At 37.1% G+C, this 27800-nt stretch overlaps 1 protein-coding gene across 1 annotated transcript; it reads left to right on the forward strand.

Annotated features, from left to right (window-relative positions):
* The first annotated feature begins 5141 nt into the window (after positions 1 to 5141).
* On the forward strand, positions 5142 to 27046 carry LOC125265676 (synaptopodin-2). The gene is given in 5 exon segments (XM_048186036.1): positions 5142 to 5296; positions 19407 to 19558; positions 19901 to 20607; positions 22102 to 22170; positions 22173 to 27046. Coding segments are annotated over 5 exon segments (4719 nt in total). The 5' UTR covers positions 5142 to 5188; the 3' UTR covers positions 25856 to 27046.
* Positions 27047 to 27800: the final 754 nt, after the last annotated feature.

Here is a 27800-nt window from a genome sequence, read left to right on the forward strand (position 1 = left end):
ATGTATTATAATTTACATTTATTTTCAGTGCAATTATTTGAAAAAAAAAAAATTTTAAGAGTGATTTTTTGACCCACTTAAGTAGGACTTAAGCACATCTTAATATGTAATTTCATACATACTTTTACATATGGTTAAAGTGTACTGACGAATGTACTGACAAGCATTTATGGTATAAACTAAATAAGACTTTTATGTCATTTCTATTGAAACTTTTATGTCAGGTATTTAAAACATATTTGTAATTACACCTTTGTGAAGCTGAAGATGCTATTTGAAACATTTAAGAATGATTTAGCTTTAAATGTAATATTGAATAACACACTAAAAATTATATAAATGTATTTATATGAAATGTATTATATTCAATTTTAATTAGGCTATATAAATTAAATAAAAATTATAATTAAGTGTTTTACATGTTCTCAACACATCAAAATAAGTGTAGGCTACTTTAAAGCATGACAAAAAACAGATTATTAAAACAATGATTTACAATAGTGCAGTTTTATGTATGTGCTTTTTAAAAGTGTATTTATGTGTGTTAAGAAACCTTTTATTTCATTAATATGAAGTAGATTTTTTTTAAATATACTTTTAAGGTTTGAAGTACACTAAAAGTGCACAATGAATACAATTAAGCGCACTTCTCATATTATAAGAAATGGAAAAATGAACTTCATAAAGTCAGTTCTCTTTCTGTTTGTCTTTAATAGACTGCTCCTGACCCTTAGAGTCTTCAGTCGCTTTAGCCCAACTTGATCTGTCAAGTTTATTATACTGTAAATTATAAAGTTATATAAAATTATTATTAAAGTTATATAAAGTATATTAGCGGTGCCGCTGATCTTTATTGCCTCCCACAGATATATGAACAGTGGCATTTGGCATGTTAAATATTCTGGCCTTGTGTCTCTGATTGATTTAATCTGATTTTGCTAATGAACATCTTGATTAACACTGACACTGCTTTGGCTCTAGTGCTGTGAGACTTCAATCACTGACTTCACTAAAAGTGTAGTGAGACATATTGTCCAGTCACAATGGAAACATGCTGTTATTGAAAGGAATATCTTAAGGCCCCGGTATACTTCAAACAAAATTCTTTTTCGTTCTTCGTTTAGGGGTAAAACAAATTTCGAAATGCGTGGCCAGCGATATACCGCCCACACTGCTGAGAGCGACGGTTAGATGAATATGTAAATATGTGCCATGCACTTTCTTCTCAGTAACAAAATAAACACAACAAAAATGAGAAAACAGCAAGCATTTATTATAGAAAGCATAAGAAAAGCATCTGATCATAACAGGATGGGAATGTTAGCACGAGTTCTGCAAAGTAGCACTCCAGTCACGTCACGTCTTCATATAGCACTTTATTTAATAGATTGCTTAAAATCAAGCAGCTTTACAGTATCAAACATGAAAAACTGTGTTAGTGCGTCATTTTTTTACAAGCACAACTTCATTTTGTACTATAAAGCGGCAAGGATGTACATCCTAAACTTCACTTAAGAGTGGGTCTGCCTTTGTGAAAAAGTGTGCTTAATTCTATTCTATTGTGCACTTGTAGTGTACTTCAGATCTTAAAAGTATATTTAAAATAAATAAATAAATAAAAGCTGTACTTGAAGATAATCAAATAAAAGGCACTGAACTGGCACTTTCATGTATACACTTAAGTATACTTTTAAAAAGTGCATTTTGTGTCAAATTACTGTAATAATCACAAATCATTACTTTAAAGTAAATTTTTAAGTCATTTTAATAATGTTTTATTAATAATGTTTTATTGTACACTTAAAATAACCATATATCAAGTGCTGTGGTTAAATTTAAAGGGTTAGTTCACCCAGAAATGAAAATTCTGTCGTTACTCACCCTCATGTCATTTCAAACCGCTAAGACCTTCGTTCATCTTCAAATCACAAATTAAGATATTTTTTGACGCTCTCTGACTCCAGACAGCAACACTGTCGAGGCCTAGAAAAGTAGGCTGCTAAAGACATCGTTAAAACAGTCCACGTGACTACAGTGTTTCAACCTTAAAGGTGTGTAAAATTTGGGAGGATCTACTGACAGAAATGCAATATAATATACATAACTAGTGGTACATAAAGACCTTACATAATGAACCATTATGTATTTATTACCTTAGAATGAGTCATTTCTCATATCTCATACACCGTGGGTCCCCCCTCCATGTCAAGTTGTCGTTTTGCGCCGGCATGTTTCTACAGTAACCCTAAACGGACAAACTGCTATACAGAGCGTGTTTCGTCACTAAGTTCGTTGGTGTTTTTAGAGGCAGCTTACATCATCACTACGTTGACTATGCACAAAGAAAAGTAAAAGTAGCCTAGTAGTAGTTGTCTTGTTTATTAGAAGCAGAGACTGTTCTTTGTTAGAAGAAGAAACCTCATTACTTGACTGTCTACTCTGCTGTCTCAGACAACTACATCTTCATCTTTATTGGAGCATGGTGCTGAGCCGTTGGTTGCAATTCGCAACCTCACCGCTAGATGCCGCTAAAATTTACACACTGCACCTTTAATACTATTGCCCTGCGTTCCAATGTCCATACTATCATCCTAAATAGTATGTGAGATTAGAATAAGTGTGTCCCAAAGCATAGTATGTTGAAAAGAGTATGCCAAAGTCCCCGGATGGTCTACTATTTCCGGTAGATTTTCAAAGTGTGGATCCGTGCACACTATAAAGGCTAATATTGCCCACAACCCATTGCGCATTGGACGAGGATTCAGTTCAGAACTACAAACACGAGTAAAAAGTGTTAAAAACTACAAAACATGGCGGATATACGCGATCGACGCTGAGAGATTTGAGTGACTAATAATCAGTTTAACCTGATAGAAAATATATATTTAATGTTACCCGTGTTATTTTTCATCTGCAAATACCAATGTGGACTTTTATAAAGATCCGAATGGCCATTAACTTTTAAATGCATCATTATGCGTTAATATGAGGAGAGTTCTCCACATGAAAGACTCGCGACTGCAGATCAACGTGCTGCATTTCTCTCTGATACGGTAGGAAATTAGCTAAATGAAATGTGGAGGATGTAAGATGATTGACAGGCCAGTTTACGGTGACTGGATGCGACAGAGAGAAAAGACGCGATTGTATGACGTGATAGTATGTCCCAAAACTTGTCTACTCTTTTGCTACACACTCAAAAGTAAGTACTTTTTGTTCACAGAAAGAGTACATACTTTTAGGGCGTAGTATAAGTAGGCGAATTGGAACGCAGCATTGGTCTATGGAGAAGTCAGAAAGCTGATCTTGGATTTCATCAAAAATATCTTAAAGGGTTAGTTCACCCAAAAATGAAAATGATGTCATTAATGACTCACCCTCATGTCGTTCCAAACCCGTAAGACCTCCGTTCATCTTCGAAACACAGTTTAAGATATTTTAGATTTAGTCCGAGAGCTTTCTGTCTCTCCATTGAAAATGTATGTACAGTAGACTGTCCATGTCCAGAAAGGTAATAAAAACATCATCAAAGTAGTCCATGAGACATCAGTGGGTTAGTTAGAAGTTTTTGAAGCATCAAAAATACATTTTGGTCCAAAAATAACAAAAACTACGACTTTATTCAGCATTGTATTCTCTTCCAGAATCCTTTCCATTGATTTGATTCCATTGAATTAATTCCATTGAATCCTTTCATCTGTTGGCGTTGGTAATGCACTTTTACGTTGTTGTTTTTGTCGATTAGGACATCCGCGACATGCACACTTACGCACCATTTTAAATAATAGCAATACCAAAATACAAACAACGTAGAATAGCTTGAATACAGCGTGCGTCTCCCTCAGACTGTAAACGAAGCTCGGGCGCACCAGATAACACGTCAGCAGCGTCTTACGTCAGCAGCGTCACTATACGGAGTCGTGAACCCGGATTGACAACAGACCCGGAGGAGAAGACAATGCTGAATAAAGTCGTAGTTTTTGTTATTTTTGGACCAAAATGTATTTTCGATGCTTCAAAAACTTCTAACTAACCCTCTGATGTCACATGGACTACTTTGATGATGTTTTTATTACCTTTCTGGACATGGACAGTCTATCGTACATCATTTTCAATGGAGGGACAGAAAGCTCTCGGACTAAATCTAAAATATCTTAAACTGTGTTCTGAAGATGAACGAAGGTCTTATGGGTTTGGAACGACATGAGGGTGAGTCATTAATGACATAATTTTCATTTTTGGGTGAACTAACCCTTTAATTCGTTTTCCGAAGATGAATGAAGTTCTTGCAGATTTGGAATGACATGAGGGTGAGTAACAAATGACAGAATTTTCGGCTGTATCCGAAAACCTAGCTGACTTGATGCCTTGCTGCCTTATCAGGCAATGACCACAAACAAATTGTCCATGAAGGCACCTCACGAAAATGATTTCGGACAGACTTCTGAGGCTGCGTAATAGTTTAATGATCTTCAGCAAAATATCGCGAGCTTTGGTGACAACTAAACATTTAATTACTACAGAAGTAATTTCTCGCTAGAAATGACATCAAAAGTGGAAAATGTTGGCCAAAAACATACATTTACACGAAAACTCAACTTTCAGACGCCGTCTTTTTTTTCTTTTTTTTTTTTGCTCAACTGTCACAGAATGGAAAGCACAGGATTGCGGGATATCAAAGGCAGCGAAGGATACATCTAGCTGCCTTCAAAAATCAATCAGATGAAGGTATCTCAGGAAGCAGAAGTGAAGCTAACATTGGATTCGGACGTGCCTTGATGCCTTCCTACCTTGAAACGTGTCCTTCGACGGCAGCATTTAGTTTTCGGACGCAGCCTTGATATTGGGTGAACTAACCAAAGACAATATAAGTGAAATTATATATGAAATTACATATAAAGATGTATACTCCTTTTAGAAGTATGCTAAAATGTATTTTTCACAAGTTTGAACAAGAGTTTTTGTATATACTCTGAACTTCTGAACGCATTTGTTTGTGGTGCGTTACTTTTCAGTGTCGGTTAAACCTGCGTACAACAAGAACAGTTCATCAGGATGATATCTGAAGAATGACGCCGAAAAGAGGGCCGGACTCCAGCTGTTGTGGCTTTACACCCACCAAAGGCAGCCTCCGATATCGCACTGAACAAACTTGACTTCTCTCAGACTGAAGCACCGCTGCAGGAGGATGGGCACGGGGGAGTTTGTGTGCGTGACGCTGCGTGGCGGCGCGCCGTGGGGATTCAGACTCCGCCAGAGCGCTCATGACCCTCAACATCCTCTCCAGGTGCATGAGGTGAGACTATAGGCTGCTATTATGATGAGGAGGACTCAGTCTCAATTACTCAGTATTTAGTACGTGTTGGCAGAGACCTGATGACGCTGATGAATATCCATATATTTTGTTCTTTTACTATAGCTCTTTCTCCTATTTGTCTCATATATATTAAAGCACACAAATGACCTGTCACTGGTGGTTTTCTGGTCTTAGCTTTAATGGGGTTCTGGCCAGACTGGGATGCCAGTTGTTAAACACCAGCGTGGACAGACTGAGATTTTAGCTAAAACCAGCAGCAAACCAACTTAGTCTGGCTTAAGCAGTTCATTTCAGCAGGGTAAGAGTTTTCTGAATTTTGATGTTAGGCAGCATGAAAATTTTGCTCTTGGATAACGTTGAGTTTAATATACATTTGAGTTAATATGTGCATGATAATTGTAACCATGAAGCTGGTCCTGAGAGTACTGTATGGCCATGGATGAAGGTTTTATACAAATGTAGTTCTCCTATTTAGGAAATAACACAAAACAATGACCGTTAACTCTCTTTGTTGGATATGGGCAATGTTGTAAACAGATTCTTGCATAATGACAACATATCTCAGTGGCCACCCGCTGAGTTCAAAATCGGCAGTTGTTTTGATAAATGTTCACTGCCAAAGTTGTTTTTCTTTAGCTGAATTTTACAGGGAGATCTGTGCTGCGCAAGCTCTGCCTGTCCCAGACTTCAGCAAGGGTCCTTATATGGTCACAGCAAAGCTAACAAAGTTTGTTGGCCAAGTACAGGCTATCTGTCATCACTCCCATAGATATCAAGAATCTAAACTGTTAGGATTGAGAGGCTGGAATTAGTTTTTTTTTTTTTTTTTTACTGTAGAGGAAACATTGATTTAGTGATACTGAGCATTAGTAAAAGTTTTTTTCTTATATCAGCAGGTTTTGAGTGTCATCTTAGAATATATGAATATTCTGAATGTTTTATGTTGTATTAATATATGGAAATGCTCAACACAGTCTCTGACCCTGCATGTGGAGACAAAGACATATGTTTATACTTAAACGCTTTGCTTACTTAACAGCATAACAAGAGTAAAAGATCTTCAAAGCCCTGGAATACAGTATTTAAACAGAGTGCAAAATGTTTAAGCAATATAAAGCAGGAGTGCTGTTGTACTGAATATCAGCATATCTGTGATTCAGAATTTAATATGAGTTTTCATATTTCTCCTTGATCAGTGGTAAGAGAAAGAAATGGCTTGAGGTGTGCTTTTGTTAGTTCCGATGGACTTTGTCAACATGCATTTCTTTGCAATAATCTCACAGGTCTTGCAAATTATCTTGCTCTCTGACATATCCTCTCTCCTGAATCCAAAATACTCCAAAATATTCTGAATTAAAATATAAATAAATTAATAAATAAAATTGCAGTCTTATGCAATTTAGAAATTGCATGTGCTCAAATTGCGATTGTGATTAATTGCACAGCCCTATTTTTACTAGTGGGTGCAGGACACTATAGTTCATTTATGTAAGTGAGGATAGCAAAATAAATTACATATTATACCCAAAAATTCTTCATACAGTGGACTACCAGTAAAATTGATAAAAAATTTGGGACCAAAAATGATCATCATCAAAGACCTGACCATGTTTTGCTTAAGTGTTGTCTGACATAATTAAAGGGGGACTCAGTGATTTTTCAAATCCACTGTATGGAAGTTAGTCAGGCTGACACCAATAACAAACATCTAACCAATCAGCATTAGGGGGCGTATGACGGTCGAGGAGAGAGAATGAGCAAGAGGGAGATTTGAAAATAAGAAAAAAATGAGAACGAGAAATTGGACACAATACAAAACAGCTCAAATGAATATCACTGGAATGAAGGTTTATGCCTGGACAAGCTTTTTAGGACCCGGTTTATATTAGAAAAGCTTTCCAGTGCTGGATGAGCTAAGTGGGAAGTTCTGAAAACTGCTTTGATCCCACTTTTCATGTGAGTAACACTGGGTTTTGATTGTCTGGAGCTGCTGTGCTGTTTGCAACTAACAACGAACACTTTGTATTTACTCTTATGTACTGTATGTTAATTTTTTGTGCTTCCTTGTCGTTCGTTCATCAACTGCGCTTTTTATTTTTTGTGAAGCATTTTGTTGTGTGTCAGCTTTGATATACAGACATCCACTCGCATCACGTGCGTAACAGTGGCTAGATATTGAGAGTTGTGCTGTTAAACTGCTGCACACTGACGACCGCTAGAGAATGCGGTGTTAGCGTCATTGATAGTGCATTCGCCTCGCATACCAGCAAGGAGCCGGGGTTCGAGACCGACTCGGAGCAGGGTGGATAGGATAGGATTGTAGTGTGAGCTTTGGAGGCGGAGCAATGAAGAGCAGGGTGTGTTTGTTTAGGTTGATTTCAAATATCAACAATGTCCAGCAACAGTGTAGTTCAAATACCACTTACTGCACCTTTAAGATAATTTTTTTTCTGACACAGTTTAACTCTGAGACCTTGTCATATTTCTTTACTGAATACATTTTTGTTTGACTGTATTCATCATCAAATTCAATTTATTATATGTAAACCACACATTTTAACAGCATTTAGCTAGCCATTTTTAAACCATAAATAAATAAATTTTGAAAACATTACATTTTGAAATATGATTATTTAAATACGGGTTGTCTCAGACTGCAGCTTAAATCCAAGGAAGATGTCTGATGCAGGATGAACAAATACTAAAGTATTTTAATGAACATGGAGAGAGAATGCACACACAAACTAATCCTACAGCAATGACTGTATTTTTTAAGAAGACTTGGGTTGTTTGGTGTAAATCAGAGAATTATGCAATTATTTCATTAAGCAGTCTTAGGTAATCTATTAAATTATGGGATGCAAGCGTGGTATGGCAATCTTTCAGTCCAATTAAAATCTTGCGCACCTTGCACGTCTTGTTAAAACTGCAATGAAAGTTATAGGTGTAAGAGAGTACACATCACTTCAATTAATTTATGAATCATTGGTCCTTAAGAATGCACAGACAATAGTGAGTGATCCTAATCATGTTTTATTCCCAATGTATCAACTTCTGCCATCAGGGACACGTTATAGAGTCCCACTCTGTAAAAGCAACCATTACAAAAAATTCATTGTTACCTGTATCTATCGATTTTTATTGTTTATTGTGTGTTGTGTGTGTATGATTGTGTATTATTGCAGCTTTAAGTCCAAAACAAATTTCCTGAGAAGGACAATAATTATACTCTAACTCTAATGAGAGACCAAGACCAGAAAGCTTAAACACATAAGGAAGGTAATCAACAGAACAGGGAACAGGTGAGGACTAATTAGGGACTATGGGAACAAATGAATGACTATAGGCAATGACCAAGACCATGAAAACAAAGGGTATGTTTACACAACAACGATGTACTAAAAACAGAAAAGTTTTTCCTTTGCTTTTTCGAGTACAGATGACAACATTGTCAAAACTATCCCCGTTCACAAGGATCCGCGCAAATGAACTGTAGTTGGCAATGTCACTTTGCAAAGAAACACTACGCGCTTATAGACTGAACACGTAATACACATGCGCATGGCGTCACCACTTTCACAAATTCAATAACGGTATTGTTTTCAAAAACTTGCACTTTGAAACCCGATTTAAAAAAGTTTGCATTTTCAGGCTGCCAAAACGCTGCTGTCGTGTAAATGAATAGCCAAAACGCATTAAAATTTTTAGATGAAAAAGGGTGTCGCGTAAACGGACCCTTTATAGGGACTATAATGAGAGTGAATACAATAACACTTTAGTATGGGGAACAATTCTCACTTTTAACTAGTTGCTTATTAGCTTGCATATTGGATGTTTATAAGTATTAAATTAATGCGTTATTCTGCATGACCACATTCTGCATCCCTTAATCCTACACCATGCCTAAACCTAAACTACTACCTTACTAACTATTAATAAGCAGTAAATAAGGAGTTTAGTGAGGTAAAAGTCATAGTTAATAGTGAATATTTGTTCCCCAAAGTGTTACCAAGAAAACTAAGCATGACTGTGACCTATATACATATACTGTATATTAGTATTGTCTGGGAAGTTACGAGTGCTATTTTATTTAATACCAGCACTCTTGGAACAATGCTCGTCCAATTAGATAAGAGGAGTGGAACTTACTCTTGCATAAAATACAAATAGATGTTTTCCACAGGTTGCTTATTAAAATCCAACTCTGTTTTCAGAAATGTAAGTGGTAATATGTAGCATACCAAAAGAAAAACCCTGGTAAATGTACTGTATACTAGAAAAACTGACAAATAATTGACAATAACTGCCTAAACTTGAGTCTGGGGTCACCTAGTGGTTATTTTGGATGATCAGTGTTCCTGGCCAATATACAAGTAGTTAAGCAATCATTTCTTTCTCAGCCGAAAAGCACATTTATTTATAGCTCCATAAAGTGTTTTTCACAAAATAAAGTCATATTTTACAATTCAGTAAAACAGTAATAGCCATTAGTATGGTCTCAGTCCCTATAATGGCCCCTTGCAGGGCGTTTTTAGTATATACTCCCACACTTTAGCTTTGGCAAACTCCTAATTAGCAAACTTTTGACTGTTTGTTATGATATTATAAGTTAAACCCTCATAAAAGTACAAAGTAAGCTTCTGTTTCTGGTGTCATTATAATTTTAAAAGTGAAACTTTAAAATAAAACACTACTGGAGAAATGCAGTGTACTCATAAATCTGAGTGAGACTATAGTCTCTCTGTTTTAATTTATATATTTTAGAACTGCATGATTAAACATCAAGCATACATGCTGCTAAATAACTTCTAAACTTCTTTGGGATGGATAAAGATGTACATGTTAATGAGTAATGTTTTTGTGCCAATTTTAGTTTCTCCAAATTTGATTAATAGGGTCCTTGTTTTCATAAATCATGCTCATCTATCACATCCCTTCCCTCTCACATTAAACATAAATCATACATTCCAGTGTAGCTGTCATTAGGTTGCCATCATTGAGTTTCAAAAAAAACCGACATTTCACTGTTTAACAGGGAACATTCTCAGAACTGTAGCTAACGTTCTGGCAAGGTTCTCTCAAAGTTATGAGCAAACGTTTTTCCATTACTGTTTATAGAATGTTCGTTCAAGTTATTTGGTCTTTAATAATGTTCTCAAATGTTAGCACCAAAAAAAGTTATTTATACATTGTTCATGGAACTTTTTTTTTTTTCTGAAACATTTTTCATGCATTCATCTTTTAAATGTTGTTTCAGAATGTAAAGTTCAAAAGTAACATTACCATAATGTTTGCAAAATGATTCGTATTACCAAAATAATAATAATAATAAGTATCATAACTTAATGGGAATGTTAGCAAAACGTTCTTGGAACACATTTTTGTTTACTGGGATAGTAGCTGATTCTGTAAAATACAAAGACCTACAGAATGGTGTTCTCTATCATTCATTTCTTCTCTTTTTTTGCATGCACAGTTATCTTATGACTCCAAAGTGTTGTGCTTGGCATGTTGGTGTACATGGAAATATCTCTGATAATATCTTTCATAGATTATTCATGGAATTGTATTTGGTTCTTAGTTTGTTAATTTGTGACAGTTTGAAATTCTTTCAGTCTTACAGCAGAATTATAAAAAATGAGAATTGTTTTAATATTAACATTAATCCAGTATTCCATTACATTACAATTCTGAATTCATGAACAGTCTTGATTAGAACTGTCAAATGTAACTGTCCACCATCTTTAACATAAAATTAAAGTTAAATCTCTCACAAGTTTAAAGTGTTAAAATACACAACATATCCAGAAGCATATCTGATACTTGATATCTCTTTGTTATTCAAAATGTATTCAAAAGAAGCATCTGATAACAATGATTTTCCTATGAGGTTGCTGAGATAATATGTTACATCTGTATCATGAGACATATGTGAGCTCGCACTTTTAGCTGAGCAGTCAAATATTTGCCTGCGCTGTCATGAGAGAGATTGAGCTGAACGCTCTCACAGATACGTACCATCTTTGTGGAGTGACCCCATGCTCCTCTAAGTCATCTGGAAGACATAACTTTTACTTGACTCATGTAAAAACAAACTCGGCAGAGAAACATGCCTAAAAACGTATATAACATGAAGCTGATAAATACTGTTCATGATAGACGGATGTTCAGTGTGATACATAATGGTGATCATGTCTAACATGAAATATTAATAAAATATTTTATATTATAAAATATTTTATGCTCTTTGTGTGTCAATAGTCATTTCCATACCCTTGTAAAAAAAGAAGTACACTTTAGCCTACCTTTAAAAAGACTACTTCTTATGGAAATAATATTCTTTAAAAGAATACTTAAGTGCAAACTGAGTGTAATGTTTTCCTGACACTTAACTGCATGTTAATTGCAATTAAATGAAAATGTTTTAGAGATTACATTTATATTAAAAGCAATTAGCTGAAATTTAGCTGAAAATTAGCTGAAAATGTAATGTTTTCAGCTTTTGACCCACTTAAGTAGGACTTAAATACGTATTTGTGTAATTTCATAATTACGTCTATTGTCTTAAAATATGGTTAAAGTAAACTGCTGAATGAATTGACAAGCATTTATGGTAAACTAAAATATATTTAAATTTAATTTATATTGAATCTTGTCAATGTATTTAAATATATTTGCAATTACACATTTGTAATGAAGTTGCAATTTAGCACATTTAAAATATATTAACTTTACATGTGCTTTAGTATTAGTCAACACATCAATTATACTTCTTTAAAGAACAACAAAAGATTATTAAACCATGATGATTTAATATGTACTTTAAAGCAAAACTTAAATTTGACATTATAAGTGCACCTTTAAAAAGTGTACTTAAGTAACCTTTTTGCTTTGTTAATATTATCTGCACACATTTTTAAGTACAATCAACTTGGATGTTTAAGTCATTTCAACTGAAATTACATTAAACTGACTTAAAAAAATGAGTTGAATCTTGTATATTAACTTTATATAACTTATATAAAAGTTATTATTATACTTATTTTGATGAGTTAAAGCAATGTAATATATAACACAAATAATAAACATCTGCAGTAGTTCATCATTTGCGTGCTTCATAAATGTTTATGTTGTACCGCATTGTCTTACAATGGTAAAAATCTTTAGTTTGCAAATGGTACGCTTTTTTTTTTTTTTTTTTTTTGTCTTGCGATTACAGCACATCATGAATCTTTTGGCATATGTAAGGGAGCTAAACAGGGGCCCAATGTGAGTTCATTATAAGTACAGATTGATACAGTCTCTTTTGAACGTGCACATACATAAATATTTTCACAATGAACCATTGGAAGGCTTTCAGAACTCTGTAAAGAGTAATGTTTAACCTTAAGTCGTTTAGCTATCAACATTACAGCTGGATTCACTCCTGTGTGCTGTGGTAAACTGCTACCCAACTTACTCTTGGAGCACAAGTATATGAAAGTCCAGATAATGTGGATTTAACAATGGGAACCTGACAGTCTGTGGACCACCATGGTTCATTTTACCTGAAATGTCTGTTGGAAACACTGAAAGATAATTGCTGTAAGCTGTGGGAGATAGAAGTAGCTGAGAGGCATGGGAACTTTCCAGCACGCTGTGATTACTCAGTATGGGTATATGGGAACAAAACTAATTGTGCTTTTGACTTTCTCTTCCAAAATGTTACATTTAAAAATTTACTTTTTTTGTGCCACATAAAGTTTGATTACAATGTCCAAGTAACAAATGCACTATAATGCAATCGGCCTTGCTTTCAAATGAATGAAAATCAGAGTGTTGAATAAAGAATGCCTATGGTTTCTTTGAAGCAACAGTTTTTCAAGATTTACTGCTTTACACACTCACCCTTTTCACTTGCATGAATAACAATCTTATTTGATAAATAACATTTTGTCCCATTATACTCTCTTAGTTTGTACTGCAACTGTATCATATGGAAGCTTGTTTCTGCCACAGAATAAAAAAAAACAAAAGGTAATTGCAACTTTTTATCTCACAATTGCGAGTTATAAAGTCCAGTTTTGACATTTTCTCACAATTGCAAGTTTATATCTCACAACTCTTTTGACTTTAAAACTCGCAATTGAGAGATGTCTAACCAAGTTGTGTTCCAAACTTGAAGTTGATATCACAAAAATTACTATGAGATTTTGTTTAGCTGTAATGCCAAAAATAGCCACCAGGTGACACCCACATTCCATTGAATATTCTTCTTTTGATGCATTCTCCTGTAACAAATTATTACATTTCTGTCACAATATCACTTCTATCACAAAACAGTCGTCAAATATGGAGTCTCAGACCTTTCCGACAATATGTGTTTTGTCAAGATTAGAAAAAGTTTAATTATAAAATAGTTAAAACAAAATTTTGAAATATGAAACATGACACTGCCTTCTAGGGGAGGAGCCCACTATAAGGATTTAAAGTAGCGTTTCCATGGTAACACAATGTCCAATTTCAAAACGGTTTTCACAGGATGAATTTTGAGTGTTTAAGCTTTTAAATGATAATTTCAAAATTTTAATTGATGATGATTACTAAAATATGTGATAGGAAAAAATGACAATAAAAAAGAGTGCTAGGGGTTAAAGAGAGTTCATTTTCATGACTGTGTTTCTTAGCACACTTAAAGGTGCAGTAGGTGATTTGGGAAATGCTAATGTTAACCTGCTAGCATTGAAAGCATATGATCCCACCCACCCTGCAAATCGCTGTCCAAAACCAAACCACCTCCTCCAAACCACATGAACATGAAAGCACACACAGCTGCTCTCGGCAAAGCATCACATGAGACGGCGTTTAACTAGCTCATGTCTCAAAGCTCATAACATTACAATAATAATGAATGTAAACAACTTAGAGAGCTTGTACCTGACTGCTGCAGATTCATTTCGGTGTTGATACTGTTGACATGGAACGCATAATTTTGAGTCTGACTGAACAGCTCCGGTTCTCTTAATCTCTTAATTACGGTAGTTATGGCGTGAACGAAGCATAAGCTCGTTGTTTTGGAGGAACAGTAAAAGGTGGCTGCTGTTTGTTTGTGGTGCTCTATGACTGAGGTCTGTCTGTAATCTGTATAAACTCTGCATAGCATGAAATGCGCTGATGACGTATGATGTCTGGACAAACAGGGTGCGCGAGGGTATGTAAAAATGTACGCTGACAGGCAGGTAGGACATCATATTATTTCATTTGGACCGAATATAAAAATTGTATGAACATTTTATGGTCCTACGCCTTGCGCAGATGATATACAGTGGGTACGGAAAGTATTCAGACCCCCTTAAATTTTTCACTCTTTGTTATATTGCAGCCGTTTGCTAAAATCATTTAAGTTCATTTTTTTCCTCATTAATGTACACACAGCACCCCATATTGACAGAAAAACACAGAATTGTTGACATTTTTGCAGATTTATTAAAAAAGAAAAACTGAAATATCACGTTCCTAAGTATTCAGACCCTTTGCTGTGACACTCATATATTTAACTCAGGTGCTGTCCATTTCTTCTGATCATCCTTGAGATGGTTCTACACCTTGATTTGAGTCCAGCTGTATTTGATTATACTGATTGGACTTGATTAGGAAAGCCACACACCTGTCTATATAAGACCTTACAGCTCACAGTGCATGTCAGAGCAAATGAGAATCAGGAGGTCAAAGGAACTGCCTGAAGAGCTCAGAGACAGAATTGTGGCAAGGCACAGATCTGGCCAAGGTTACAAAAAATTTCTGCTGCACTTAAGGTTCCTAAGAGCACAGTGGCCTCCATAATCCTTAATTGGAAGAAGTTTGGGAGGACCAGAACCCTTCCTAGACCTGGCCGTCCAGCCAAACTGAGCTATCGGGGGAGAAGAGCCTTGGTGAGAGAGGTAAAGAAGAACCCAAAGATCACTGTGGCTGAGCTCCAGAGATGCAGTCGGGAGATGGGAGAAAGTTGTAGAAAGTCAACCATCACTGCAGCCCTCCACCAGTCGGGGCTTTATGGCAGAGTGGCCCGACGGAAGCCTCTCCTCAGTGCAAGACACATGAAAGCCCGCATTGAGTTTGCCAAGATGGTGAGAAATAAGATTCTCTGGTCTGATGAGACTAAGATGGAACTTTTTGGCCTTAATTCTAAGCAGTATGTGTGGAGAAAACCAGGCACTGCTCATCACCTGTCCAATACAGTCCCAACAGTGAAGCATGGTGGTGGCAGCATCATGCTGTGGGGGTGTTTTTCAGCTGCAGGGACAGGACGACTGGTTGCAATCGAGGGAAAGATGAATGCGGCCAAGTACAGGGATATCCTGGATGAAAACCTTCTCCAGAGTGCTCAGGACCTCAGACTGGGCCGAAGGTTTACCTTCCAACAAGACAAAGACAAGACAAATACTGAGCAAAGGGTCTGAATACTTAGGACCATGTGATATTTCAGTTTTTCTTTTTTAATAAATCTGCAAAAATGTCAACAATTCTGTGTTTTTCTGTCAGTATGGGGTGCTGTGTGTACATTAATGAGGAAAAAATGAATTTAAATGATTTTAGCAAATGGCTGCAATATAACAAAGAGTGAAAAATTTAAGGGGGTCTGAATACTTTCTGTACCCACTGTATTTATAAAAATTTAAGTACACTTTGTAATAATGTCAAATTAAAAGATTTACTTTATGGCACATTTTAAATCATTATGTTTTGTCATGCTTTAAATTGCACTTATTTTGATGTGTTGCCTAACGTACTAAAGGCAATTTATATTAAATGAAATGCATTTAGCTGAACATTAGGTTTTTTTGACCCACTGAAGTTCATCTTTATATCTAATTTCATTATTACTTCTATTGTCTTTGAAATATGGTTCAAGTATACTGCTGAATGTATTGACAAGGATTTATGGTAAACTAAAATGCACTTTAAATATATTTGCAATTACACATTTGTAATGATCAAGTTAAATTCAAAATATATTAACTTTAAATGTAATATCAAATAACACACTACAATTAAAATTATAATCAGTACTTTACATGTGCTTTAGTATGTTAGTCAACACATCAAAATAAGTGTACTTCTTTAATGTCACAAGTACAATTGCTAGATGGTTCTTTATTCCCCTCCTTTTTTGGATGAGAAGTGCTGTATTCTTGTCCATTTGAGCAGTGATTAAATAGACTCTGTCCCTCTGAAAAGTCCTTATACGGTGTCCAGAGCTGTTCCTTCTCCCCTACAGCTTCATAACAATCCCACAGCACCATTCTTTTATTCAATTAAAGAACCTTCACATTTAAACTGGGCATCATGCCAATGGCTTTAAAAGGCTTTGCTATTTTTGAGGATTGTTTGTGTGCAAAATATTATGATTGAGCAGCTGTATTTTTAGGCCATATCGTTAATGAATTTGCATAGGAAATATGAGTGTGTGAGGTTTTCAATATTTACACCATAATGTGTTGTAAAGCTACAGAGGGCCAGCTGTATGTTGTTGAATATGAAAAATGCTCCTCTCTGTGGCAGTGCTGTGCTGTTTGGACATATATTAATATGCATACAATATAGTCTAAATATTTAACAGAAAAGAAACCACTGGAGACAGAACCTTTCAGCAGATCACTTATACTCACAATTATCATGGCAGGTTTGTGAGTCTCAGATATGTTAATATGTCACTACTCCCGTTTACTTTTCATTTGAGAATAATATTTGTAATGAGTTGTCTTTTATTGACTGCACACTGCCCTCTAGTGTTGATTAATAGGAAATATATTGTCTTCCAAAGACAGTAGGCCTTGCAAATAAGCATTGTCGAGCATGTTACGGTGTTTCTAAATGGTGATTTTTAATAAGGCAATCCTACCAAAAGGTATTATTGCAATAGTGCCATCTGTTTACTGATGCATCCAAGAGTGTGTATCCTATATAAGATAGTACTTATCATTAATGTAAACTGCCTTATCATCTAGGTGTAACACAGTTTATTGTCATGATAAAATCAAATTTTTGGTTTAATTTCATGAGCTTGAAAAGCTGAGATTTAGGAGAGGGACTCTGACCGAATTGCTCGCCTGTGAAAAACAACATAGCCAACTGTTGCCAGATATCAATTACAGTAAATCACCTACTGTAAATGCAGTTGATGCCAACTAAATCAACAAATTAACGAAAAGTAAAACATAACTCAACTTTATATTTTCATGGTTTTCTTTAATAAAACAATTTGATCTAAAAAAGCAATGAATCTTGTTAAACCTGTTTCCCCCTTTATATACAAAAGAAAAAGAAAAAAAATTAAATCATGAAACCCAGGAAGTGACATCATTGGGAACCTTTCTACAGCACAATAGGCAGACAAGAATATATATAACCTAAAAGTAGTCATGAAATGGAAGTTACGATAGTCTTTTCTTCCCTGTTCTGATGTATATCCGAGTGAAACGGCTTCTCGGACAAGAAAAAATGTACACTGTAAAAAAGAATTGTGAATTACCTGGTTACCTTAAAATTTTGAGTTCATTGAAATTAAAAATTTTAGTTAATACAATGAAGGCAATTAGTTTAATTAAAAGAAACTCAAAATACATTAATTATTTAAGTTGATTTGACAAAAGAAAAAATGTAGTGAATATTTTTTTACAGTGTAGGACGGGACTTGATTTTGTCCATGGGGAATTGATTGGATGGTTGTGGTTTGCTATTGGTGGATCTCATGTGAGTGACAGGTTGTCCCGTCTCACGGCAGTAAACACATCATCAGAGAAGAGAAGTCGCCGCAAGAGGGGAAGTTATTTTCATTAAATATTAAGAGCACGTGAATTAATAAATAATATTAATGATGTGCCCGGATAAATCATTTATAATAAATACTGCAAAATTCCATAAAAAAAAAAAAAAAATTGTCCATTTTGATTTCATGGTGACTTAAAATACTATAGCTTAACTTAAGCATCCTTATCAAATCAAACAATGCTTCAATCACCCTTTTCTGTTGTACAGACCTGAAATGAAATCTGCAAATGTGTGTTTTTTTGTTTGTTTGTTTGTTTGTTTTTTTGTCTGGCCTGAGCAGCTGTGTGTGCATGCTTGGTGAGTTGTGATATTACTGAGGTTTTAAAGAACTAATCTCACAATTCCTGATTGAAATTGCTCAGTATAAATGATGACCTCAGGAGGCATGGCATGACATCTGTAGTTTCAGGATATTATGTGATTTATTTAAGAAGTTTATTTTAGGTGACGGTATTTATCACTGGCAGATGGTCATTATTAATAGATTTGTTTTCATAATGCTGCCATTATACTTGGGAATGACTTGTAATACAAATGTCTGAATAAACAAGGTCATTTTAGGACTGAATTATTCTGTTACTTTTTTTACTCAGATCATCCATAAGTAAATTTTAAAGATTTTATTTGAAGTTTAATATAGAGTAATATAGAATTTCAGCTTGCCAGCTTGTATCTTGTGTCATTGCATAAACGATTTAATAATGCCATGTGCTAAATCAAGCAATCTTAGACGAACAATTACTCTGCTTTATGACTTGACCTTATAGCTGACAATTGATTTGTGATAAACTTGAAGTTACAAATGGCTGATATTAAATCTTATGCTGAAGTGTCTCTGCTTCTCTATGCAAGGCTTATGGGTCATAGACCTGCTTTGGCCAGTAGCACTGTTTAGTCATTTGACATGCAGCTGTTGTGATGCGTAAATTAGAGGCTCTTGGTCTAAATTAAGATACACTGTCTATGAACCAAGGATGGAGTTATAGTTCTTTATTTCATCCAAAATGTACAGTATTACACATGTCACATTGTTAATGAATTTGCATAGTTAGGGTGCACATTGTTTCAGATATTGCCATCTTTGTGGGGACATTTCTTCTCCATAACATAAGGTTGAATTAAACCCTCCTCGAGTAATTCTGTTTGTACTCAAACAACATTCTAAAAGCACTTTTTGTGTGCATTGCAATGTCTACATAACCTTTGTTTTATGTTAAATTATATAGTTATATAGTAAAGCTGCCCTTTAACAAATGTGTGATCATTATCTTTCTTCTAGATAGAGGATGGTAGTCCCGCTGCCCTAGCTGGATTGTGTGAGAATGATGAACTGGTGTCATTGAATGGAAAGCCTTGCACTAACCTCAGTCTCTCAGATGCTATTGATTTCATTGAGGCCTCTGCTGACTGTCTACAGCTGCTTGTCAAAAGGTATTTTATTGCTTGGACAAATGTTACTTGGTTGATTCTTTACTTGTTTCTATGCATTACATCTTTTATTTGTGTGATAAGAGATTTTTAATCTAGCAAAAAAGATAAAAGATAGCTATTTTCATTTCAAACTATAAGCATTTATGGTTAATGGAATATTTAAGCCTCATCTCATTCTAGACCTGATGTAACTTACATATTGTGATGCAGTAAATTGTATAGTCATTTGCATTTTATAGTATAGTTAATGAAAAGTCTTGTTTATGACTGTCTTGACCTTTGAAATACCAGACTAAATCACCCACTTTGTACTACAAAATCACTATAATCTCTTCTCTGTAGATGCTGTAGTCAACCTCAAGAGAGCTTTGAAGTGGTTAGTACCACTTTTCGGATCCCTTCTCCATCCAGGCTTCATGGCCCCCAGGAACTATACGTCTCTGAGTCCCAGGATGAAGCATATTATGGGGAAACAGACAGCGATGGAGAGTGTCCTGTGGGGACACGATTGGTCCGGACGCAAGTTCAAATACCTGCTTCTAAGAATAAAGGTAGAGGCACCTGTGCCCAGGGTGGTGGAGACACCAGTTTGGATGTAACCCCAGGATCTGTGGTCGAATTGCAGCTCTCGCTCTCCAAGACCACCCTGGAAGAGCCAGATTGTACTGCATTAGGCAGTGCTTGTGGAGTTGTGGGTGACATCCATCATGGAAATACGGATGAGAGCATCAACTATACCACCACCGCATTTTCTTCAGATAGACCTCTATATATACCCCGACGAGACCGGCAACCCCTTGGTCAGTGGGGTGTTTTGGTTAGCAAACCAAGACAGGTGGAGGTGACAGTGCACCAGTTATCTGGAAGCAGCTCTGGAAAGGAGGGGGTCGAGGCCAGTGAACGGTTGGATTCTGGTGGGGAAGAAGGAGGGCACATTGAAGAAGCTCCCACCTCCTCTTCTGTGTCCTTTGGACTTCCCTCAGAGGAGTGGGACTCTGAATCGGAGAGGGAGGTCAACAAGCCCAACAAGCACCGGGCAAGGCACGCCAGTAAGTAACATCTGATTTTCAGTATGTTGCTTCTTATAGTGTGATATGGTATCTGTTTGCAAGAATAGCAATAATTTGTTATTTTAAATGCTTAGGTTATAGATATAGCATCAATTGAACTGATGGAGTCAGCTGTGCTTGTAATTTCTGAAGTTATGGTTTAAAAAAAGTTGAACATAATTCATGCCCAGTTTGTATGTTTATTTTTAACCCCTATTTACTATCACTTTATGTGTCACTGTATTATGATCTGTATTACGCATACTTTTAGTGATTTTTGAGCAAGAGCATACATAAATGTTTTAGTAATACTTTTAATATCAGTTCTTTTGATAGATAGATAGATAGATAGATAGATAGATAGATAGATAGATAGATAGATAGATAGATAGATAGATAGATAGAACAAGAACATGGCAATGATTCACTGTAGCAGTGATGGGTGGGGGCTTGCAGGGTGACATGACTGGTAAAGTTAAGAATAAAACATGGGTATGCTAATGATGCTTGCAGAAGTGCCATTTGACAGACATCAGCATGTGTGACTCTGGCCTGTTACCCGATCCTTAAAACTGGCCATCTTAGCAGCACTGAAAAGGAAGGAGCACTCATCTATTGCTATCTCCACCTTGAGATTGGAAAGACAAGAATCAGAAATGTGTCAAGTTTTAGCCAAACCTATTTTGAAAGGACTGACATAGTCTGGTGGGAATATGGGGCTTTACAGTACTTGTACGTATACTGACTATAACAGGGCAGGGTGTTTTTTTTGTTTGTTTTTTTACAGCTTTTGGAGTTACACATATGGGCTTGTATTAGCACTCTGGCACTAGCAAGCCCACACAGTGCCTCAGGGCTATTTTTACTCTCTCTCTTTTTTCTCTGCTGGATTTCCTATTGGCTCAGCCTCACTAACGTGCTCTAGACACATTCACAGTTGTAAGTGGCTTATGTTAATGTCTGGCTGTTATACATGGATCAGAGATTTAGTTAATTGGTGAGGGTGTTGTCAAATCTCTGTTTGGAGAATGACTTATTGGGTCATTGGGAATAATGTGGGTCAGGAGATCCGTAAATTCTATTTAACACCTATTAAATTTGGGATTTATCATTTGATTAGTGGAGAAGCCACAACTTATTTAAAATACATTTTGATACACGTGTTGATACACATTGTCATAATTTGTTTCATTTAAACAAAATCTCAATTGCATATATTCCCATGTATTTATTTTAAATTATTAAGTTATTTATTTGGTTTCACATTAGATAAAAAATTAGTTAGCTACATGGTTCTGAATTAATACTTGTATTTTCCCAGTTCAAGAACTCTCATATGAAATTACTTGTTGGCTGCTCACATAACAGAGCTATTTATATGCTTCTTACACGTTCAGTGAATTAGGCCACCAGGACCAACCATGTGTAATATCCCTCTTTTATGACCTCACCTGCCCCATACCCTAAACTCCTGCTTTTTTGTGTCATTCTTAGGGCTCCGGCGCAGTGAGAGCCTTTCAGAGAAGCAGGTGAAAGAGGCCAAGTCCAAATGCAAGCGCATTGCTCTCTGCTGTCTGCCCCTGCCCCCAACCCTAATAATAAGGGGGTGTTGATGTTTAAGAAGCATAGACAGAGGGCCAAGAAGTATACACTCGTAAGCTACGGTACTGGTGAGGACGAGCCAGATTATAAGGACAACGAAGACGACAAGGAGGAGCACGCTGTTGAGTTCACTGTTCTAGCCACAAGTGAAACAGAAATTGATGAAGATTTCTTTACCAATGCCTCAGTTCAGAAAAGCATTGTGAGCTTTGATTGGGATACCGGATTACTTGAGATAGAGCGCAAGCTTGACAACAAGCAGGATATGGAAGCACTACCTGAGACCAAGGGGAAAGGAGCCCTCATGTTTGCCCAGCGCAGACAGCGCATGGATGAGATAGTAGCTGAACATGAAGAGATGAGACGTAAGGGAATCCCTGTTGAAGCGATCCAGGAGCCTGAGACACATCAAACATACCAAAACATGGAGGAAATCACTTATATGCATGCGCAAGAAACACAAAATTACATGGATGTAAATCTACACAGCATATCAGCACAAAAACAGCAACAGCAACAACATCATCAGTACCAAGATCAGTACTATCAACAACAGCAGCAGCAGCAGCAGTATCAAGACTACCAGCAGCAGCTACAATACCAGCAACAGCAACAACCGTACCAACAACAGCAAGACTACCAGCAACAAAAAATGTATCAAAACATCCAATCATACAATCAGCAACAACAGTTCCAACAGCAGCAAGTGCAACAGTATTCACATCATATGAATGGCATGTTCGATCAGCAAGTGCAGAACGAAATGCAGCCATCTGTCACAAACAGAAGTGCCAAACCATTTTCAATTCAAAATAGAGTGGCCGCTCCATTTTCCTCTGTCACAAGTGCAGATAATCAAGAACAATCTGGGTATTCATTGGGACATGGTGAACAGATTGCTTCCCGTGATGAGCGTATATCTGTGCCTGCTATCAAGACTGGTATCTTGCAAGATACAAAGAGGAGGAGTGCCAGTAAACCTATGTTCACTTTCAAAGAGTCTCCAAAGGTTTCACCTAATCCTGCTCTGTTGAATCTCCTCAACAGGAATGACAAGAAGGCAGGTGTTGAGTCTTGCCCAGAAGAAGATTATTTAAGCTTAGGAGCTGAAGCCTGCAACTTTCTTCAGTCTCCTAAGATGAAACACAAAATTCCACCACCAGTAGCTCCTAAACCTCACATTAACCCCGCTTCTCCCCCATGGTCAATTCAAGAGGAAACTACTGACCAACCCATACCACAGCAAACCGCAAACAGTGTCCCAAAACCTGCTGAAGCTCCCATCACAGAGGTTGATGCAGCTCCTGCCCCTGCCACAGGGGCCCCAACCATGTCTGAAGCAGGACCTACATTGGCCCCTGAATCCCAAAATGTTCAACATTCTCCTGAACATCTTGCTCCAAGTAATGCATGGAAACAACCAGATTCTCAGATGGAACTGAACCAGCAACCAGAAACCTGGAATGAGAAACAACCCCAGCTCCAAATGAATTCTGCTCATCCTGTTGCACCACCTGTTACGCAGTCAGATCCATCTGCCAGATCGTGGGATCCAGCTCCAACTCAAGGTCATCAGCAGCTTCCTGTAAGTACTTGGGGTCCAAATGAGGTCCAATTGCAAGTCCCATCTCAAAACCAGTCTCAAACACAGCCACAATGGATGACACAGTCTCAGGGTCCTTTAGAAGTACAATTGCAATTGCCTTCTAAAACACAGTCCCAGCCTTCTTGGGTAACACAGTCTCAAACTTCACCCCCAACCAAGCATCAACCACAGCCTCAGTCCCAAATCAATTCTTGGGTACCAAGTCCAAATCAGTCAACACCACAAGCCCCATGGTCTCAGCCCCATGAGCCAGCACAACCACCTATTAATGTTTGGCATCAAGATCAAAATCAAGCTCAGGAACAGCCACCCTGGACCCAACAACAACAGTTCCAAGAATCCCAGTTAGTGCCACATTGGGCATCACCCCCTCAGCAACAGCCACAGCCTTCTTGGTCTCAACCTCAGAGGCAGTCACAGCCCCAACCACCTTGGGTCTCTCAGGCCAAACAGCAAGAGCCAACACAGCCATCTGCAAATGTGTGGACTCAACCACAGAGTCCAGTTCAAGCTCAGCCTCCATGGGCTCAACAGACTCAACCACCACCTCAGCCCACAGCACCAGTGCAGCAACCCATGAATCCTTGGCCACCAATGCCAGCCCAGTCCCAACCACATCCACAGTGGGGACAAGAACCTGTTTCTCAACAACATCCTCAACAAGTAATGAACACTTGGACACCTGAACAGAATCAAATTCAGCCTCCCTGGGCTCAGCCAATGCCACCAACTCAGCCTCAGGCGCATCCTCCATGGGCACCGAAACCTCAACAGCAGGCATCACCACCACCCGTGAGCCAATGGGTACCACCACAATCTCAGTCTCAACCAGCTGTAAATGCTTGGGCACCCCAACACCAGGAAGGTTCAGTTGGAAACACAGCCCAAACTGCAACCCAGAAGATGCCTCCCCAACCAATCAAGCCATGGAGTCCATCACAGACCACACAGCCCACTCCTCCACGACGAATGAACTCATATACAACTGGGACAAAGGTACCATCCCCTGTTCCAACAAGTAGTACTATGTCACCATCTGGTTATGGATCAGCTTTCGAGATGCCAGCCTTGAGAGGGAAAGGAGCTGAACTTTTCGCCAAGAGGCAATCCAGAATGGAGAAGTACATTGTGGATTCTACCACAGTGCAGTCAAATAAGGCAAGACCATCTTCACCTACTCCTTCTTTGCCAAATTCCTGGAAATATTCACCCAATTGTCGGGCTCCCCCGCCTTTGGCATATAATCCAATTCATTCACCGTCATATCCACCAGGTGCTATCAAGCAGCCTCCCCCCTCTAGCCCTTCAACAACAAACAAGAACAAAAGCAAAGAGAAGGGAAAACCTGCCCCGAAACCTCTTCATGTTCTTGATGTCATGAAACATCAGCCCTATCAGCTGAAATCCTCCCTTTTCACCTATGGCCCAGCAGCAGAGAAACTTGCTGCAGAAAAGGAGGCAGCTGAAAAGCTAGCTGCCCAGAAAGCAGCTGAAGCCCAGGCTCAGGCCCAGGCCCAAATTCAAGCCCAAGCACTAGGTGCTCCAAATCAAAACCAGCAAATGACATATAACCAAGGTCCTCCTCCTTATGGTTTTATGCCACAACAGGCCCAGCAACCCTATGGAATGGCTGGTCAGTCACCTATGCATGAAGGCCTTTACCACCAAGTCCCTCCTGATACATATCAGCCTGTCCTAAATGCTTATCAACAACATCCTCATCAAGTCCCATTTCAGCAAGAATACAACCCCCAACAAACTTACCAACAACCTCCTTTAAATCCTTACCAACAAGCACCAAGTCCTCCCTACCAACAGCCCTCCCCACCCTCCTATCAGGCAGGTCCTAATACAGTATATCAAGCTGGACCTGCACTGACCTACCAACCACCCCCTAGTTCTTATGTTGTGCCATCTTTCCCAGTAGCAGCAAGGGCTGACTCTGCCTCAGGAGGCAGTATTACTGCTGCTCCAAAGCCCAAATTTTCAGCCAAGAAGAGTGCGGCCCAAGTGTGGAAGCCAAGCACTGCTGAAAAATAGTGATTTTTTCCCCCCCAGTGTTGTTACCTTAAGACAACTAAGCTAAGATGCCGATACCTTTATAGAGCATATACATAAAACTTCCAGATCGAAATATTGTTTGTTACAAATTACGTTTAAGATCTGCCAAATGAGTAACAAAGAAGAGGGCATAGACATAGACATTTCATCACATGATGTTTATAGAATAATGCTCTGCTATTTGCTGATATTTTATAGGCCTGGCTTGCTACAGGTAAAAAGCTCTTGTACTTAGCTCAAAAATAACTAAATGTGTTGGTCAAAGGGAATCAGTGTTTATTGAGGTTGAGATGAGAAACGTGAATGTCTAATGATGGAAAAATTGATGGCAGGTGAGAAAAGAAAGATAGGCATAATGGTCTGTCATGAGGGCTACTGAGTGACTGATTTGCAATACAACTTCAGGATGTAATTCTTTTAAAACCAACTTATATATATTCATATTTAAAATGTAGCTTAACATGGTTTCCAAAGGGATTTGCAGTATCAATTTTCACACAAGCATATGAGTATATGAAAATATTTCACAATACCTCAGTGGACAGACAGAAATAAATATATGAACAGTTTAATGATATTTGGAATACGCAAGTAAACAATGTATTAACTTCTGGCTGAGCTAACAGTGCAAGGAGATACTGTATAACAGAGAAAGAATGTATTATGGTGGCTATTTTATAAGTGAAGTTCAATCATCTCTCACCTTCTGAGGAAAAACATTGTTATATTTCTAAATCGTAATTAATGTTTTAGACTTTCTTCATAAAAGAACAAAGGAATGTACTCAGTATGTGAGTTTTTCAAGTAGGTCGAATAATGTCACTATTTCAACGTTTAACAGCTGGTACATAGTTGGAGGGTTATTAATTTTTACTTTTTATGAAGATAAGCAGACTTTGTGTTGATTCTTTTCTTGTTTATTTTTTTGAGGGAGGAATTTATGTAAGGCCTTTTTTGTTTGCTTCAATATTTTTTTCATCAGTTCAATTAGAATGTCAAATAAAACAGATACAAGAAGTGGAATAGTTCTAAAAAAAAATAATTTTTAGTTTGACTGCTGTCATCTGTTCTTTTTTGCTGTCTTCTGTTCATTTCTTTGTGTGATATTTTCTTCATAGTGCACTATTTGTAAAATGTACCACAGTGCCATTAAAATTACTGTTTCAGTTTTCTTTGTTTGTTTTTGCATGCACATCACTCACTTCCATCTTTCCGATCTGAATTATTTTTGCACCTCTCACTATTCTCTGTTTTCACAATCCCTTCAAAGTATCTTTCAGGGTAGTAGTTTCCTTGTCAGTTTAAAAAAGGTAAGTAAAGACTTAACTTTAATCATTTTTAATCATTACAGAATACGGATACTATTTTTTTTTTTACCAGGACAAATAAAAGTCAGTAGATATTTTAATGGAATAATGTTCATAAAACATTTCTTAGATTTAATCATTCAATTCAGTTATACATTATTTGTGATTGTGATCATTTTGTTGAACCCTCCCCCTTTGCTCTCCCTCAATAAAGGTGGGAGATTACATTTAACATAAGATCCTTTCAGATATGTAATTGTATAAATCCATATATTTTTACAGGTGTATATGACATTATATTTTCTGTTATTGTTTACATCCTATTCAGTCCTTCTTCCAAAAGTTTTATTTGCAAGAAAGTGATTCGTTTCTGAATGGGCAAAAAAAAAATCAATCATTTGACAGCCTAAAATAAGTACGCCTAAAGGCAAGCTGTGAACATTGTTCTAAATTTGGACCTGTGTTGCATCATACTTTTAGGAGCTAAGTAAGACATACTTGATAATTGGGGAAAAGTGAAATGATCTGAATGAATGCCCTGCAAGGCGTGCTTCAGGAGCTATATTTGGAGAAATGTGATCTCTGGTCCCATGACATGAAAGTAGGAGAGCACTTTG

Source organism: Megalobrama amblycephala, linkage group LG3, assembly GCF_018812025.1.
Source record: "Megalobrama amblycephala isolate DHTTF-2021 linkage group LG3, ASM1881202v1, whole genome shotgun sequence".
Classification (NCBI taxonomy): Eukaryota; Metazoa; Chordata; class Actinopteri; order Cypriniformes; family Xenocyprididae; genus Megalobrama; species Megalobrama amblycephala.